The 19,432-nt window shown below is 50.9% G+C and overlaps 1 protein-coding gene across 7 annotated transcripts in view; it reads right to left on the reverse strand.

The window, feature by feature from the left end:
* Positions 1-2,462: 2,462 nt before the first annotated feature.
* Positions 2,463-19,432, reverse strand: part of LOC123843138 (tetratricopeptide repeat protein 38) — a 46,698-nt gene continuing 29,728 nt past the window's right edge. For all 7 annotated transcript variants that reach the window (XM_064590483.1, XM_064590485.1, XM_064590486.1 and 4 more), the window contains 10 exons: positions 16,638-16,695; positions 15,926-16,535; positions 13,775-13,945; positions 13,025-13,151; positions 10,658-10,984; positions 6,958-7,030; positions 4,816-5,055; positions 4,064-4,268; positions 3,399-3,611; positions 2,463-2,926 (listed from right to left, as the gene is read on the reverse strand). In XM_064590483.1, coding sequence (XP_064446553.1) covers positions 2,843-2,926; positions 3,399-3,611; positions 4,064-4,268; positions 4,816-5,055; positions 6,958-7,030; positions 10,658-10,984; positions 13,025-13,151; positions 13,775-13,945; positions 15,926-16,535; positions 16,638-16,695 — 2,108 coding nt within the window. In that variant the 3' untranslated portion in view covers positions 2,463-2,842. The remainder of the gene's footprint in view (positions 2,927-3,398; positions 3,612-4,063; positions 4,269-4,815; positions 5,056-6,957; positions 7,031-10,657; positions 10,985-13,024; positions 13,152-13,774; positions 13,946-15,925; positions 16,536-16,637; positions 16,696-19,432) is intronic.

The following is a 19,432-nucleotide window of genomic DNA, read 5'->3' on the forward strand; positions in this document are numbered from 1 at the left end:
CAGCCCAGTAACACACACACCCTGAAGCCTCGGGTTAAAACTGTGCTAGCTCCTTAGCAGTCTCTTAGTGGACTGGCAGTGGACTAAATGTTTAAACATGGATAATTATTAAAGCAAGCCATTTCCCTGAGGATGGGAAGGCCTTGAGGGTCTGGAGAGAAACGAGGAGGTCAAGTCTCCGTTTCTGAGAAGAAAAGCAGGACCTGCCAGCTAGAGAGTCATGGCCACTGATGCCAAGGGCAGGTACAGGGTGAGCTCTCTGACAGAAGGGACGGTCAAGGTCTCCGTGGAGAAGCAGAGGAATGACAGCTTTTTCTGAAGAATAAGGTATCATCCAACAAAACATCCAACGAGAGTATCTATTTCATCTCACACTTCCCAGAAGAGAGGAGCAGACACAGCAAATTTTGGGGTGAACCTTTGGTGGAGTCTCTGGCAGGGGCCGAGTTGAGGCCACTGGACGTTTTGGCTCAGTCTAGAGGACCACGCCCTTCCTGGGTGTGGCAGTTTGGTTCAAGGTTAGGGTGGAAGTCCAGTTTTCCCGCCTAAGCAAAGGGGTTTGGGTTTAGATATGCTGCAACCCACCCCCACAGTGGCGGAAACATGATAACGTTTGCAACACTTTCTGCGGCTTTTCGGTTAAAGATCTGGCATTTCAGCTACTTTGGATGGTTCAGCCATGAGAAGGAAAATGACATCCCCGGTGCCATGTGCCAACAGGGATGTAAGATACGCAGATTTCAGAGATGTGCCCCAGGAGGTTAATGAAATACGTAAAAGTGGCGTGAAGTCAGACCTCTTAAACCTGGGAGTGTGGCCCTCCAGTGGCCGCCAAGACACCTCACACTGTGCGGAGAACATGGCCAGCACTCAGGGAGCTCCAGAGCATGTCTTTTTTTTTTTTTTTTTAAGATTTTATTTATTTTTTTGAGAGAGAGAGACACAGCGAGAGAGGGAACACAAGCAGGGGGAGTGGGAGAGGGAGAGAGAGAAGCAGGCTTCCCGCTGAGCAGGGAGCCCGATGCGGGGCTCGATCCCAGGACCCTGGGATCATGACCTAAGCCGAAGTCAGACGCTTAACGACTGAGCCACCCAGGCGCCCCCAGAGCATCTGTCTTTTTAATAGAATTAAAATCCTATTACTTCTGTCCTGCCTGGGGGTGCTTGTGGATTGGGTGATGCCCCTGAGCCCCAAGAAGAGCCTGGTGGCTCCCAAGGCAGCCCAAGGGAGGGGAGGGGCCTTGGATGAGAAGAGCCAGGGAGCAGGCCAAGGTCCAAAGGCCCAGCTCATCCCCTCGGTTTGGATGGGATGGCCAGAACCCCACTTAATGATCGTATATTAGCTAAGAGTTTAATGTCCCTCCCTCCCACCAAACTGTAAAGCCCCCAGAAGGTAGGGGGGATGCATGAGCTTTGCTCCCTACTGCATCCCTGGGAGCAATGCAGCCTGCCTATATTAGTCTCCATCAATATGCAGGGCGCCTGGCTGGCTCAGTAAGAAGAGCGTGCGATTCTTGGTCTTGGGGTCATGAGTTCCAGCCCCACACTAGGTGTGGAGATTACTTAAAAATAAATAAATAAAATGTAAATAGCATGTGAATGAATCAATTCAATTCCAGGTTTGGGGTTTTCCCCTGTGAACTGAGGGGCCACACCAGACATCAGAGGACCCTTGCATTAATATTGGATTCTAACATTCTTGCTGCCCACATTAACAGAGACGAGGGAGGAGTGGGCCTCTGTGATTCCAGTCGGTTCTCTGCTCCCCTGGCCAGGGAGTGTACCTTGAGCAAGGCCCCTGCTTCCAGAGTCAGCACTCATACTCGTAAGCATTCCTGCCTTTAAATGTGAAGCTTTCCTCTGCAGGTGAAATGCTATCCAGGATGCACGCTTGCCTTTTCTAGATAGCATAGGAATCACATTTCCATCGGAGGCCTTAACAAGAGAAAGCTCAAAGCACGGCCCCCAGCTTGCTTCCCTCAGCGCTCTGTGGACCGAGGTTTCCTGGTCTCGGCCAGGAAACACCAGATGGGAGCCCAAAAAAGCAGGTCCCATGACTACTGTCTGCTGTGAGCCCACTGAACTAGGACTGAGAAATTTTCTATACATTTCTGTACAATTCTATACTATAGAAATGAGGGATCTATACAGATCAGCGGCTTCCAAGCCAGCTAAGTTTTAGAAAATATTAAATTAGGGGGCGCCTGGGTGGCTCAGTTGGTTAAGCGTCTGCCTTTAGCTCAAGTTATGATCTCAGGGTCCTGGGACTGAGTCCTGCGTCAGGCGCCCTGCTCAGTGGGGAGCCTGCTTCTCCCTCTGGCTCTGCCGCTCCCCCTGCTTGTGCTCTCTCTCTCTGACAAATAAATAAAATTAAAAAAAAAAAAAGTGTGGATTACTTAAATCTGATAGTAATAAAAACAGTTACACATGTTTGAAAATCAAGATAACCTTAAAAACCAAGCTGTGTTTTAATACATTTTCATTTATTTTACAATTTAATTTAAATCTAGGATACTTAACGTTTCATACAAACTTAATTTTAAAAATAGTCGCTTGCTATTTTACATACAAAAGATTCAAAATTCTTCACCTGGAGCAACTGAACTCCATGCTCCAGCCCGGTGCTCAGGGCAGCATAGAGGGGAGCTGACGGGCAGCAGTGGCCTCGGGAGCCCAAAACACCCCCCAGTCCTGCAGCACCCCCTCCTCCAGGCATGGGACCTTCACTGAGGGTTGGTTTTTTCCCCCAAAACGACTTCTCCTAGATTTATTTCTAAGGGTTGAAAACCACCTTAGGACTGACAGTTCTTTTAGAAAGAGTGAAACACAAAGGACTGTATTCTCAGAACTTGAGAAGTGGAGAATCCATGTTTTCCTTGTCAGCCTCGGGACTCAGCTGGATCAGAGGAGAAGCCAAGTCTATCAGCTGCAAGAGAGAAGCGACAGGAGGTGAGTGGCATGGCCACGTTGCCCCTCGCAGCCCGTCGGCTCCTTGAAGACCCGGCTGCCCTTGAGTCCTCTGGGCCACGGCTCAGTACCACCCACCACTTGGGCAGAGGGACCCTGCAGCCGTCCCGTCTAAGAAGTTGGACGGAGGAAGTGCCACACGAAAGAAGTCGGAGTTCCCTCGTCACACAATAGGCACTGGGGGACCCTGGAGTGGCGGCGATGTGACAGCCACCCTCAGAGAGCCCTGGGCTTCCCAGGCAGGATCCCACAGCAGGACTTGGTGAATTCCAAGCTCATGCTACCAATGGAGCATGCCCTGAGCCGTGTCACTTTGGAAACCTCCCTGGTCACTCTCGAGGGTCACCGTGAGGCACCCTGGGATGAGGAACAAACCCAGAACGGAGCCCACCCAAGACGAGGCCTCCACGGAGCTTCCTGCTGCTCCTCACCTGTCCCACCTCCTGGGGAGGCTTGGACGCAGTGTTTCTGATCATGTCTGGAGTGTTCATCAGCAGGTCGATCAGAGGTCTACTCTCAGATCCCAGAGCCACGTGTGCTTCTGGACTATTGCAAAAGTCAATGAGAGGGATGTCGATGAGGGCTGTGCTTTCAGCTTTTGGAGTGATGGCCAGTTGGTCCAGTTTGATATCCACGAGAATAGCCTAGACAAGAACACAAGACTTAAAAGCAGTTCTAGCATCTTTTTGTCAACCACGCTGAGGAAACCTAGGAAACCCAGGCAAGGATGGGCCTTAGCGGGGAGCTGGCCGTGTGCCCGTCCTGAGTTCTCTCCTCTCTGGCCGCCTCCACACAGCCCCAGCCCATCCACCGCCCTCCGGCCCGCAGCCCACACGGGAGCTCCCGCCGACGCTCCCACTGCTGCCCTGCTTCCTACTTCCCGTCCTCTGAGCCCTGGCCCTCTCTGGTCAGACACAGGGGAGGGGTGTGGCTTCTGTGCCTGCTGGAGGCTGGAGGTGCTCATCCCCCCCGGCACGGCTGGCCCCAGAGACCCCGAGCACGATGGACCAAGTCCTGGAGAGCGACTCTGGGGAACGCCGTGCTGAGTCGGCCCGTGGCGGGGGCAGGCTCCGCTCGTCCAGGGTAACACACGTACCTCACCAGTGGGTGTGTCTCCAGGTGGCTGGGCTGCATCCAGCACGACTTCTGTGCTGATACTTTCTGAAAGAGTCAAGCCAGTCTTTTCTGGAGAAAAGTTAAGTGCCTGTGGTACAGCTGACAGAGGGGAAAGGGACCCGTCGGGAGACGAGTCCTTGCGCCTAGAGGTAGCCTTGCTGTCGGTGTCCCTCGTTGGTGCAGCTCTACCAGACAGAAAAATGGGAAATCTGAGGAGGGGACTCCTGTCCGTCTTAGCTTGTTGGGCTAGGATTCTAGTTTTGGAGGAGGCGTGAAGTGCAGCGTTCCAGCCCCATCTCTGACAGCTCTGACTGACAGCGACCGCAGGACTCTCCCAGGGACCCAGTCGCAAAGACCACACCAGACCCCAGAGCTCTGGATGTGAGCGCACCTTACAGAGCCCTCTGTCCAAAGGGCTCCTCCCAGTGAGAGGCCGTGGCCCACAGAGACACGGGATTGGGGCAGACGCTCTCCCACCTTGCCCAGCTCAGCAGCCCACCTGGGATAGGACACTCAGTGGGGACTATGATGGCGGATCAAGCAAGTGCCCTCCCTCGCTTCAGAGGGCCACTGAGAGACTGCTGTGGCCGTTGCTGAGCAGATGCGATGAACCTCGGCTGGGCTGGTTCCCAACAAGTGACTCACCCACCAGACCAGGCAGGCTTTCCAGTGTAAGAATCACCTGGGGTCTTGGGAATCTGAGACAAACTTACTGCAGCCTCTACCTCTCACCTCACTGAAGACTTTTTCTGCGGCTCAGAAGAAAGCCGCCGAGCAGGCGCACACAGAGGCGAAGCCAGAGCTCTGGGCACGGTTTTAGGGGTCATGGATGGAAGGCCGGAGAGCCGACGGCTGGCAGGTGTGGGCAGGGCTGACACGTGCTTCATACTCATGGGGGTCCTCGTACTGCTTACAAGGCTCTGCGGGGCTGCCACCGATGAGCGTCTAGCAGGAGTGCTCTGGAAAACAACCCTGGAGAAACAAAATTGGAGTCTTCAGCAGACATGACTAAAAAAAAAAAAAAAAAAAAAAAATCCATTCAGCCAATATGCTAATGAAGTAAAAAGTCCTGTGATTTCAACATAAAAGATAAAAGATTCAAGCCGGCCAAGCCTGTTGGAGGTCTGCTCTGGGAAGGAAGGGCTGCCCCAGCCCCCTGGGAGGCCCTGGTGCGGGCTTCTGGTTCCTCAACGAGGGGCCTCTCCACACTACCAAACGTGATGGCACCTTCCAGGTGGTGCCGTGCAGATGCACTGCGTGGGACGTTCAGAGGACATCTAAAAGTCACCTGCTGATGAGGTAGGTATTTGCAGAAGGAAATGCAGACCCACACTGGGGCCTAGTCTGGGCTCACGGGCCTGTCCAGTCATTCCCAGTGGTAAGAGCACCCAAATCACACGTGAGCACACACGAATAAATCAGGGCAGCTGCTGCTGATTTCTCACACCTCCCTCCTTCCAACCTTGGCAATACACGTGGCTCTGATGGCCAGTGAATCCTGCGCATCTCTGTGGGGCCAGCTGCTATTTTAAAATAAACAAGCCGGGGCTGTCCCAACGTGCAGCCCGCAGGACGGCTGCAGGTGACACACCACCCATCAAGGACAATCTTTACGTGCTTCAGAAAGAGTCTGAAAACAAACTTTAATTAACATTAACTGGAAAACTGAATCACTCCAGGGGGACTGGCAGGAGGGTGGGGTGCTCTCAAGCCAAGCAGCCACTCTCTGCAGTTCTGGAACCACTGCCTTACTCCCTTTACTGCTGAACTCCAGTGAGAACAGATAAAAATGCAAACAAATGTAATCTTCAGAGTAACCCTGGGAGGCAGGAACTACTGTCCTGTTGCACAGGTGGAGGACCGAGCGACAGGGCTAAAGTGAGGCAGGCCGCGGCCGTCTGGCTATGGGTGTGAAGGGAAAGACTCACAGCATGGCTAATGCTGTAAGGGGAGGCATCCGCCCAACCCATGAAGCACCTCCCAAGTTCACACTCAAGTAAATGCAAGTCCAGGGTCAAGGAAAGACTCGCAGATGGCGCAGGCTGGCCTGTGGCAGGGCCAGGATTAGGGCCCCCGCTCAGGTGTCTGAGTCATCACTTGTCTTACCACCTATCCCACCTGAGCCCAGCCCATCCCATCCCACCCACGTGCAAAGCAGCATTCCCATCCTGGCTGCACGCAGGCCCTGGAAACGCTGCTCCCCTGGGTGAGCGTCCTCACTTCCGCTTCCGCTCGCAGTGGATGTGCGCAGAGTGGAGCAGTGCTGGGACAGGGTCCTGCCCTGGGACAGAGTGCCCACAGCCGTGCTGGGGCCAGGCCGTCAGAAAGGGCCCTCTGACCCCAGCAGATGGCAATAAAGGGTGGCAGGGGGAGGACGGTCACCGGCCTGGGCCCCTCACGCGCGTGCGTGTGTGTTCTTACTGTTTGCAATATCTGCTGTGCTGAGTGTGCCCCGTCCCCACTGCACAGCTGAGGAAATGAGGTCAGGACTGTCCAGGAACTTGCACTGGGTCACAGACCAGGGACAGTGGAGCCGGGATTCAAAACCAAGTCTGACTAACGACACCACACCGAGGGTTTGCACCCATGGCACAGATGAGAGCCCCCTTTTACAACAGTGGGGGTGGACGTTTCTGCCACCAAGTCAGGCCTGAGAGTCGGCACGTTACACCGCAGATGGCAAGTCTGCGACTGTTGTGAGGTGGATGGAAGTGACACTTGCCCTCGGGAGCCCAGGCCACACCCCGACAGACCAGGGCTCCGGCCAGTGGGGCCAGGCTGTGGGGTACCCCACGCATGCTTGAGAAAGCTCGGAGAGACAAGCAGGTTCCTTCTCAGAGTGATGTAAAATCAAAGGACACGGTGACTCCTCACCTCCCCACCGACGTGCAGGACTGCGGTCTCTGGGCCCGGCAGGACATCGGCGTCGTGCTGTCCGGGGGCTCACCTGGGGCAAGAGAGGAAGCGTGTGCAGTCAGTCACATGTGGGGCAAGTGATAAACCCACCGTCTGGGGCTCTTCACCAGGGGCGACTCTCCTCAAACACTGAAGGCTCCGCTGCAGGGCCCTGTCCATGTGGTCCCCGTGTCCCCTCAACAGCTGGTGTCACGACCACCACGCCCGTTCCAGAGGGAGCACACAGAGCGGGGTGTTCTAAGCAGCGTGGTGGCTCCCCGCAGCCTCGCCAGCCCTGACTTCATGGGAACAGTCTGATGCGGGGCCGATGAGAAAGGTGCTCGCGAGACAGCCCTGCCCCTGACACTGCGAGGAAAGGAGAGCCCAATTCCGGGGGAGCTGGAGGTGCCACTGAGGGCAGGAACGGGCGGCAGAGGGTGGCAGCTGGTAGGCAGCGGGACTGGCACAGGACAAGACTGGCGACAGATGGAGCCAGAGGAAAGGCAGCCATGGCTTTGGGCAGCCGGTAAGAAAGGAAGCAAGCGCTGCTGAACGCAGTCCGCGCCCTGTGCCGTGGGGCGCCCTGGAGAAGCCGCTTCTGCAAAGACACTGAGCTCTCTGCTGGAATCTGCATTCTATCTCCAGGTGTGGCTTCTCCCTTGGGATCCAAACTCATACATTCAACCGCCTGCTCAACACAGCCCCACCGGAGCCCTGTGGCATCTCCAACTCAACTGGTGCAAACTGGGCCCGTGCGCTCCGCCCCAGGGCTGCTCTTCCTTGAGCCCTCCCCGATGGCGGGAGGCAGCACCCGGGTGGCCGCACCCGGGTGGCCTGCGGAGGCCCCCTCCACGCTGCCGCCTGCTCTCCCACCACCACGATCTCTAGTCCACATCACAGCAGGGCTTCTGCACGGCTCTCCCCGCTTCCATTCTTGACCACGAGGGCCTGCTCGTCCCTCAGGGGAGGCAGCTGTCGAGGGCCTAAAGCCCTGTCCCATGGTGCCCCCTGCACGGAGAGTTACTCCGAACCATTCCTTAGTCACGGGGCGCTACGCGAGCCGGCAGCACCTCACCTCTCACCTCGTTCGCTAACTTGGCTGAGGTTGCTGGTATTTGTTCAATAGCCACTCTCCTCTTCTCAGTAAGAGACGGTAGTGAGGCGGGAAGACAACATGTCTCTGCATCCCTGGCAGGCGAGCGCAGTCACATGCCTGAGGCCTGAGCGATGGGACGGAGATGGAAGCGGCACATGCAGCTTCCGGGAAGCACCCTGCTCCTCCTCACCGACCCCGCCTTCGCTGCTGACGGTGGGAAGGCTGGAGCGGGGGCAGCCATACTAGAGCACGAGGAAGAGAGGCTAAGAACAAGGCAGAGGAGGCTTCGGGGCAGTAAAGGCCACCTGCACCGGCCGGTGGTGCTGGAAACTTCCAACAGCTGCCTGGGAAGCACATCCACTCGGGAAAGGCTACAACTACCCTCTCCCTTGAGTCAGCTCTGTACAACGTTCCACATTATACACACTTCTGAGATTAATTTACCTCGACCAAACATCCACCTGCTACCTGCCAGACACCAGGCTGGTGCAGACGGGGAGAGGCCACACCAGCCCGGCAGCCTTACTGATCAGAGGAGGCTGGGGGGCGAGCATTTGGGGGGCAGACCTAGACAGGTGGGAGCTACTGAGGAAGAGCTCTAGAAATGGGGAGGGAGCCCGAGTCCCTGGCTGCGCAGGAAATAGCAGCACGCATGCAGCGTGAGACTCTGAAAGGCCACGGCAAAGACAGCCACCGGGGGCAACTGCCACCGCTCACACAGGGCTGGGGGACTGCCACGTCCTTCTGGCCAGGGCGGAAACCTCGGGAGCACACAGCACGTTTGGCAGGGACTCAGACAGGCCACGCGTTCATAGCAGGGCTGCCTGGTCCCCAGGGTAAACGGCTACTTAAGACCTGCCCCATCAAAGCTTATAAAGAATCCTCTGAAGGATCAAGTTGACCCACAATTTAAATGCCTTCCAGGGCAAGATTCAGCTCCTTAAAGCAGGATAACAAAACCCAGATATTCAAAAATTCTGAACTTACACCATCTAAGAGATGATCAATAATTATTATTTTTTAAAGATTTTATTTTATTTATTTATTTGACAGAGAGAGACACAGCGAGAGAGGGAACACAAGCAGGGGGAGTGGGAGAGGGAGAAGCAGGCTCCCCGCAGAGCAGGGAGCCCGATGCGGGGCTCGATCCCAGGACCCTGGGATCATGACCCGAGCCGAAGGCAGTCGCTTAACCAACTGAGCCACCAATAATTGTTGGCGCCCAACAATTATTAAACATGGGAAGAAGCAGGAAAATGTGACCATCACCAGAAAAAAACTTAGTGGCTAGAAATGGACCCCAAAGTGACAGGGAAGATGGCATTAGAAGAAACAGTTTAAAACAACCATCATAAATACGTTCAAGAATTTAAACAAACACAATGGGGCGCCTAGGTGGCTCAGTCGTTAAGCGTCTCCCTTCGGCTCAGGTCATGATCCCAGGGTCCTGGGATTGAGCCCCGCACCGGGCTCCCTGTTCTGCTGGAGGCCGGCTTCTCCCTCTCCCACTCCCCCTGCTTGTGTTCCCTCTCTCGCTGTCTTTCCCTCTGTCAAATAAATAAAATAAAATCTTAAAAAAAAAAAAAGAATTTAAACAAACACTGTTAGGACAAAGATGAGGAAATTACAATATCAGAAACAAAAAATTAACTGGATGGGCTTAATTGCAGATTAGACACACTGCTGAGAAAGATGTGAATGCGAAGACATGATCTTGAAACGTCCCAACTGAAACACAAGAACAGGTGGGGAAACCCAGGGCCTCCGTGACCTACAGACCACATTGAGAGGTCTGTAATACTTGTAATTAGAGTCCCAGGAAATGAAGGGAAGCAAGAAAAAGAATCTGAAGAAAGAATAGCAAAGTTTTTTTCCCAGAATTAATACAAATATCAATCCATAGACCAAAGCAGCTCAAGAATTCCCAAGAAGGATGAACCCAAAGAAAGCCACCTCGAAATTCATAATAATCAAAATGCTGAAACGAATAAGAAAGAGGAATTTCTGAGAGCAGCGCAGGAGCAGTGATGGGACAAAGGGGAGTGACTGTGAGACAAGAATGCCACCAAGTTCTCATCTGAAATGGTACAAGCTAGAAGATGCTAGAACAACGCATTTAAAGTGCTTTAAGAAAAAAGAAAGCTGGGGCGCCTGGGTGGCTCAGTTGGTTAGGTAACTGCCTTTGGCTCAGGTCATGATCCCGGAGTCCTGGGGTCGAGTCCCACATTGGGCTACCCCTGCTCTGTGGGGAGCCTGCTTCTCCCTCTGCCTCTGCCTGCTACTCCCCCTGCTTGTGCTCTCTCTCTCTCTCTGTGTCAAATAAATAAAATCTTTAAAAAAAACAAAAAAGGAAAAAAAGCTGGGTGCCTGGGTGGCTCAGCTGGGTTAGGCGACTGCCATGGTCATGATCCTGGAGTCCCTGCTCAGCAGGGAGTCTTCTCCCTCTGACCCTCCCCCACTCATGCTCGCTCTCTCTTTCTTTCTCAAATAAAGTCTTCAGAAAAAAAAGAAAAAAGAAAGCCAAAAACATTATATAGAATCTGTTCAGTATTTTAAAACCATGAAAAATGACCCACTCCTTACCGGTAGCAAACTTGGGGATCTTAAATTGACTTGTAGGGGTGGGCACAGCCTGTGTCCTGCAGAGTAGGTAGGAGTCACGCCTTCTCATACTCCCAGCTGTATTTAACTGAGAGGGATGGGACCAGGTGGAGCCGGAGCTCGGGCCCGGGCCTCCCTGTTCCGGTGTCCGGGCTTGGACGAGAGCTGCTGGGGTGGGCGCCTTGGCAGCCTCCGCCTTCACCTCAGCCACCGCAGCCCACTTGCTCTGCTTGCAGGGGGCACCCGAAGAGCCTGTCTGCGGAGGCAGGGAACTGCCCGCGGGAACACTTGCAGGTTCACCGGATCTAGCTGGAAGAGAAGACACAAAATCTGGCTATCACTCAAGCTGATGTCATTTTTAAATTATGAAGTTACTTAGCAAACACTTAAAAAGTTTTCAAGTGAGGAAAATTATTTATTTCGATCATGATGATTTGCATATGATGAAACAGGACCTGTGAGCAACATTCTGTCCGCCCGTCAGGTCATGTCCTCAAACACAGGACAAGCTTGGTCGCTCATGGCTCAGCTGAGTGTGTTCTACGGTACGAATTCTAGACACATTACCAAGATGTATGTAAATATATGTAAATTCAAGCTCTCCCGTCTTCCCTGATTTGTCAACAGCAGACATCTGCCCTGGCTGAGCAGCCAGGAATGGACAGTGTAGTCACACGCCCCACCCCTCTAGTCAGGGAGGTGGGGAGGGGACAGGGAGAGAAGGCGCAGTCAACCGGGTTGGTTCCTTCAAATCCCAAGGAGGCTGGGTCATAGCAATCACAGGCACTATTTAAAACAGAAAGAAGGGGCGCCTGGGTGGCTCAGTCGTTAAGCGTCTGCCTTCGGCTCAGGTCATGATCCCGGGGTCCTGGGATCGAGCCCCGCGTCGGGCTCCCTGCTCAGGCAGGAGCCTGCTTCTCCCTCTCCCGCTCCCCCCTGCTTGTGTTCCCTCTCTCGCTGTGTCTCTCTGTCAAATGAATAAATAAAATCTTTAAAACAGAAAGAAGATAAACCCGGGTGAGAAGTATACTCAGGTGCCAATATGCCCCACGAAGACGTCAGCCTGGGAAGCCTCCTACAGAAAAGCTCAAAGAGAAAGGCTGACGCCACAGCCCACAGCACACCATACACACCGGCTTTACAGCGTTCCTCCCCACACACTGGCCCGTCTGCGCACAACGCAGGAAGACACACACACACCCCGTCAGGCCCACTCAACGTCCGTCTCACAGCCTTTCCGAGTTAGCGCTGCAGCGATCCTCAGTAAAAATGGTGCCAATGCCCTGCACGTGCCAGCCACACAACTTCACCGCCCCTCATCTGACAGAACTCCCTTTCCGCCCCCGGATCACGGGCCGTGCGCCAGAGCTGCCGGGGCGGGCCCTTCGAGCACTCCTTCTAAAGCCCGTGACAGCACGGCAGGGGACACCATCCCGCCGTCTGTCCAGTTACGGAAACAACTTCAGGTCTCTTCACCACCACTGGGCAGTCGGGACTCCAAATCACATCAGTCTGATTCCAGAATTGACATTTTGTTTTGTTTTGTTTTGTTTTAAAGATTTTATTTATTTGAGAGAGAGAATGAGAGAGAGGGAGAGCATGATCGGGGGGAGGGTCAGAGGGAGAAGCAGACTCCCTGCCGAGCAGGGAGCCCGATGCGGGACTCGATCCGGGGACTCCAGGATCATGACCTGAGCCGAAGGCAGTTGCTTAACCAACTGAGCCACCCAGGCGCCCCAGAATTGACATTTTGTGAACCTGTCACATTCTGTGAACAAAATCCACACACGTCTACGCAGCAAATAGCACAGGATGAGAGGGGTGAGTCCTGAAGGGACTGGAAGGTGGCCTTCCCCCCAGCACACTAGGGCTTCTTCCCTTTACCACTAGATGGCGCCCATGGCTTGCTAAGATGACAACTTAGCCTGATTTTCATCATGTTTGGGTGTGGGGATTTAAATAAATGCCAAGTTTACAAGGGTCATATGCCCTAAATGATCTGGAACAGTCCTATTTTTAAACCCTGTGTCTGATTACACATCCACGGGCCGGTCTCCGCGTCCTTGTGCGTTCGCTGGCACCGGGAGCATACATCAGCTCGGGCACTGTGCAGGCCACCCTAAACTAAAACCCCCAGCCTGAGAGCGTCTCTCCTCGGAGGAGGGGGAGCGCCGTGAGGGCAGGGACCCTGACCCCATGGCCCCTGCCCCACACCACAGCAAACCCTCCAGAACCTTCTGCGGAGTCTAAGTGCTTCTGCGAAAACGGTCTCAGAAGGACATCAGCACTCGGGACCTGGCCTCGCTGGGCATGGGTGGGTCTGGGCGCGGAGATCCCCACTGGCCTTACCTCTGCCGGCTGCTGGAGAAGCACACGCACTGGAAATCACAGCCGAAACGGACCCAGAGGAAGAGAACTTTCTTGAAAGACCTCCAGCACAACCAGGGGGTTTCAACAGGGTTTTCTTCAGCCCCAACTGAAACAAAATGTTAAAAAAAAAAAAACAGTCATCAAAGAGTTCATGATCCACCCATTACTTTTTAACGCAAAAATAGGGTTTATAAATAATTGTTAATAATTTAATAACAATCATCTTGAATGTAAAGGAAAAGGCCAAGCAGTACTGCTCAAGTGTAGTCTTCAAACCTGCATGAGAAACACGTGGGACCTTGCTGAAATGCAGATTTTTGGGCTCCAATCCCGGCCCACTGAGTCCAGAGCTGCAGGGCCCAGCTTCTGGCAATTTTAACAAGTACTTCAGTGGTTCTTATGCACAGCTCAGTTTAACCACGATGCCAGGAAAGAAATAGCAGAGCTGTGGGCGGTTGTCCCCCTGCCTGTGAGCGCAGTGTCGAAGCACTGACTTCCCATCTCGTCTGAAGGAAGCAGGGAGCGAGGCAGACACAGATGCTCAGAGATGCTGACGTTCCTCAGTCCGCGGCCAGGCCGCGCTGCCTCTCACTGAGCTGCCTCACACCAGTCCCATTTTCAACCTTCCTAAACTTGATGTTAGTCGAAGACACATTATATGTGTACAGCGCTGCCTCTGTATTGGCTCTGCTCACAGGCCACGCCCGGCTGCAGCCCTGGCAGACCCACCTTGTTTGCAACAGGGAGCGATCGCTTGCCTTGGACCAAGTGGCTTCCACCAGCTGGCAAGCTAGCGAGCTCCCGGGCGGCACTGGATTTGTCAGGGGGCACATCCCTGTGGGATTCCTTTTCCCTGAGGATTTTCATATTGGAAGGACTGGTTGGTATCCTTTTCCTAGGCTGAAAATTTTAAGATGAAATGTGAGAGCTGTCTGGTCTTTAACATACAGAAGCACCATCTCTCTTCCCCATGCTATACACGTTCCTCCATTCATCAACTAGATTGAAGTGAATATAGCAGCTCACTTCCTGCACCAAATTACCATGGACAAAACTGATGATGGCGTTTGCTTCCTCATTAAAAACAGAGCAGAATAATACTAAGACCGATCATTAACAGGAGAGAGAGATCCTCTAAAGCTAGTCCTCAATCAGGATTCTTATTTAAGGATGATAATGAGGAAACTGGTCTAGTGACAAAAATTTTAAAATGCTGTATGGAAAGGAATCACTCGTTAAAAGGTCATTCCTTCTAGCAGAGACACTGCTCAGTTGTAATAAATCTTCTTGGAAGAATACTGGAAGCTGTTCTTCTTTGGACAACAGAGTCAAAGAATACATGTCTGACAATATTTAGATACAAGGGCATTCATGGAACTAACCCGTTTATGTAAATAACCCCTTATGACAAGGCCAGCTGTTAAGAAGCAGTAGCAGCTCGTAAAGTCATAGTGTTGAAACAACAACTTTTTTCCTTCACAGCATTTTAAAATTGATATGCCTCCCATAACATAAAAGTCGCCTTTTGAAAGTGTAGGTGTCAGTGGTTTTTAGCATACTCCCGGTGTTGTACAACCAGCATCAACCCGAGAACATTCTTGTTGTCCCTAAAGGAAACCGCCAGCCACTAGCAGTCACTTCCCACCCCCACCCCCCACCCCCCCGCCTAGACAGACACTACCCTACTCCCCTCTCTACAGTTTGCTTATCAGTCCCCTCCTATAAATGGGAGCATACAGCATGTGACCTTTTGTGTCTGGCTGCCTTCACTAAGCATGTTTTCAAGGGTCGTCCATGTTATACTATGTCCTATTATCTACTAATACTGCATCTCCTGATTGCCTGAGTCCACCTGTGTGTCACATACAGAAATCCCTACCTGGGTCCATATATGACACAGAAGACCCGTGTCACTCATTCTAGACACGTCACTTTTAGAAATTTACATCCAAACGGTCTCCAGCAAAGGGAGCTTGTATGATTAAAGGAACGGCCCCGGCTATTTGGGGGAAGAGACAGCCGGCATATCTCCTGTTCAGGCTTCAGTGGGGCAGACAAGCTGTGAGCTCGGATCGGCTCTGGGTTCTGAGGGCAGGGAGTCATGCACTACATAAGCTGTGCTTGTAGAGGGAAAAGGAGCTCCTAGGCCCTTGCTGGGTGGTTTGCACTGACCCCACAGAGCACCATTCCTCCGTAACTGGCTCAGAGAGCAGAGGCCTGGGGCCCAGGTTAGCAGGAGAACTGAGAAACGGTACACGGCAGGCTCCGACCCGCTGGCTCTCCTCCAAGTAGGGCTTCCTCCCGTGAGCAGAGATGCAGCAGCAAAGCCTGGAAGCAGCCGCCCTCTGACACCTTCCCTACCCGAGTGCCCTACCCCGCAAGCCTCCAGGAGCCCCAGTGCACCAGAGTTGGCTAGCCGTACCCCAAAGGCCTGCCTGCCCACTGCCACTTCCCAGGACACTCATCCATTTAATTCCTAGGAGGAAAGCAATCTAAACAAATTCACAGCTAAGGAAGATGACTAGTGGCTGTTCCAAGAGGGAATTTTTGGAAGTTGCTTGTTAATGCACACAAAATCCCTATAAGTAGAAAATCCAACGTTGTAACAAAGCAAAAGGAAAAATTTCAAATGGCATTTAGGAGGGGGTGTTTTTAAGTCATCACAAGAGGAAGGTAGCACCCCCCCCCCCGTCCATATCCACCCCAAACCCAGCTCTCCATGGACTCTCTGTTCCTACACTTCTGAGTCCTCAGCACAGCTACATTTCCAAGTTTCTTCCCGTCACAGTTTCCATTAGGGCCATAAACCAAATGGGCTAATAAAATGCAAGGGGGCACCTGGCTCTCCAGCCAGATGTTCTGGGACATGCATGTGTCTACCTGCTCCGTGGCCACATGAATGTTTTTCCCTCTCACAGAAAAAGCTCGGGGCCGCACCAATTTGCTGATGACCTTTTTCTGAGTCCCTGCCTGTTTTGGAGGGTGAGCAGTACTTGGTTCCACTGGCAAAGAAGAGTGGGGTGAGTGTGGCCACCCCTGTGTCTGGGCAGGAGCGCTTGGCAGGACCAGGCCCGAGGGTGTCTGGGTTCCCTGAAGTGGCGGGTCCCTCAAGGGGCTGTCTGACAGGTAATAGGTCTCCCTCTTAAGTGACTTGGGGCTTTTCTTCATTTCCTTTTCTTTCTCAAATAGGCTTATTTTTAATTTTGATTCCTGTATAAATCTTTCCACGCCCTGGCTCCAAAGGTCTTCAGCTGTGACATCTTGGGCGGCCTTGGTTTTGCTCTTGCTTTCTATCTGAAAGGCCAATAAGTGAGCTTCTTTATACACTTCCACAAATTTTTCCCCAGGGAGAGGACTCCAGGTGAAGTGACTTTCCGAGGCTGGCAAAAGACGCTCTTCGGGAATGTGATGATTTAATTCCAAGCTGGCAGCAACGCATCTTTCTTTATGCCCAACGGGTCCAAAGAAGACTTCATCATCTTCATTTGCACTGTTTTAAATAAAAGGATTATTAATGACAATGGCATTTAAATGAAAGACTTTACTGAATGTGATTAAACCCAAGGCAAGGGAAGAAAACTCATCTGTTTACCTTGAAGAGGACAATGAAAGATCGAAGTCAAATTTTTCATCAGCTAAGAGAAGAATGTCTGGGGGGAAAAAGTCCAGCATTATTTGAGGTTTGGAGCTGACAAAGAGAAAACATCACCAGTCCCTATAGCTATAAAAACAATGACAATATTTCACTCTCCAAAGTGTACCTTATCATTATTTTAACAGTCACATTATCATAGAGGACTCTAGATTATCAAATTTTTTTGTTTTCTTTTTAAAAAAGCATCAGCAATTCTGTGTTTGCTAAGCTGACCCAAAAGTTCAAGTCCTTACCTTTAAGATATAATCTAAAATGCATTCACCAAGTCATTCAACTAGTTTTTCAAGGCTAGATAAGATATAGACCATTTCCAAAAGACCATCTGCTTCAGGTCCCCCAGAATTAAATTCCTTGCTTATAGGGGCGCCTGGGTGGCTCAGTCGTTAGGCGTCTGCCTTCGGCTCGGGTCATGATCCCCGGGTCCGGGGATCGAGCCCCATGTCGAACCCTGTGTCAGGGTCCCTGCTCGGCAGGGAGCCTGCTTCTCCCTCTCCCACTCCCCCTGCTTGTGTTCCCTCTCTTGCTGTGTCTCTCTCTGTCAAATAAATAAATAAAATCTTAAAAAAAAAAAATTCCTTGCTTACAAACTACATAACACCTACTCTTCTTTCAAAAACAAATTCAGTATTATTCAAATGCACCGTTGGGACTCCATCCGTATTTGCTGACGACCATCTCTTCTTAGAGCCCACCTTGAAACCCCAGACAAAACTGCGTTTTGTACCCCCCATCCACACTTTCACCATATAGTTCCTTCACCAGCCCGGCCTGTAAGCCTGACTCCCTCTAACAACCTCAGGCTCCAAGTTAGTGGATCTCTTTCCTGGGCAACTGCTTCCCCCCCAGCTCTCACACCCCATCCACCCCCATTCCTCCCTAGGGCCTCCCCACATCACCTAGACCTGACCTCTGTCACTCTACTGCCTTGCTGTTCTGTAATGTCCCTTTACCCTTCTGGGCTCCAACTAGATTGTAAGCTCCTCCAAGCCAGAAAATGTCTAATGCTCTCACAAATTCCCTTACATCCAGCTAAGGGCCTGGACACTTAGCAAATAATTATCGAAATGCGCTGAGCGGGTATTTCCATACTATCAAGTTTATACAGCACTTTTGCAAATCACTTATTTGATCCTACAAAACAATGCAGCATGCTTATTAAAATTATAAAAATTTAAAATATACTAATATCCTAATTAGGTCCTAATTAGTCACTTCAATTATGCTTAATTACCCAATCAAGGAAAAGGTAAAAGCACAAATGCACAAATGAAATAAAAAGAAATAACCAGAGAGAGAGGAAATTAAAAGATTCATAAGCCAGCCTGCTCAACTCCATGCCCATAAACGTAAGAACTTGGCTGAAATGCCTAATTTTCTAGAAAACACTATTTTTTGTATTTAAATTACTTAAGTGGATTTATTTATAAAACGGACTCCAGAAGAGAGGGGAAAAAATCTTAATAGTTCAATTATCATAAAATAACTGCACAAATTTATTCAAGAGCTATTGTCCTCAAAAGAGCACAAGAGACAGATAATTCTGTCAAGTCTTTCAAGAATGTATCATTCCAAAATTATTTAGATTGCTCCACAGGATAGAAAAAAGAAACCTTTCAACTTAACTTGTATGAAGCAAGCATAACCATACCCCAAAGCTCTAGAGTTAGCTCAGTAAAGAAAGCTACAGACCAGGCTCATAACATACAAATCCTAAATAGGAATATTAGGTAACAGAATCCACCAACACATTAAAAGAAAAAGAAGAATATATCATGACTAGGTGAAGTTTGTTTCAGGACTTCAGGGCTGTAGGATGGTTTAATTTTACACAATCTAGTAACATGATTGTTATATTACTAGATCTAAAAGGAAAGCCCTACACCATGTCCATCTATGCTAATAAGACATATGAAAAAATGTAAAATACCTTGTTGACCTTAAAAGCTCTTCATAAAAAGCAATAGATATATAATAGATACATTTGATCATACAAGGAAGTATCTCTCTCCAGCCAAAAGCCAAAATTAGGTTTAATGGGATGCTATCAGAAGCATTCCTTCTAAAGCCAGGAGCAAATATACTTTATCAGTCAGGACAGGCTAACTTATGCTGAAGTAACAAACAAGCCCCGAATCTCAAGTGGTGTATTTCTCACTCAAACTCTGTATCTGCTGGGGCTTGGGCCCTGCTCCACGTCCTCCTCACTGCAGAACACAGGATGATGGAGCCTGGCCTTTGTGCTAAAGAAAGGGGAAACAGCAAATTCCATACTAGTTCTTAAAGACCTAGAAGTGACACATATCACAGCATTCCCATTTCACTGGCCACCTTGCAAGTCACTTGAGCCGAATCCAACTTTAAGTGGGCAGACAAGTACAATTATACCATGTACTCAAGAGGAAAAAAAAAAAAGTAGAAAAGAGGGAAAAAAACAGTGGAAATATTGATAAACAGCACCAAAACTACCACCTATATGTAAATTAACTCGCAAACCAGCATGAGGCTTAATGGAAATCTAAAGAGGAAATTTCATGAAAGCCGGGCACATGGCCATGATGTCTGCTCTCACGACAGGCCTGTTCTGGGTACACTAACCAATACAATCAGACAAAGGAAAGGATCTGGAGATAAAAGTATCACAGTGCACAGATGCTATGATTACAGACACAAGAAAATCAAATAAATACTGTTACAAGTAGTGAAAGGATAAAAGCACGTGCCTGAGGACAAAA

Source organism: Mirounga angustirostris, unplaced genomic scaffold, assembly GCF_029215605.1.
Source record: "Mirounga angustirostris isolate CCGP_5_RB_7025 unplaced genomic scaffold, mMirAng1.0.hap1 SCAF_5, whole genome shotgun sequence".
NCBI lineage: Eukaryota > Metazoa > Chordata > Mammalia > Carnivora > Phocidae > Mirounga > Mirounga angustirostris.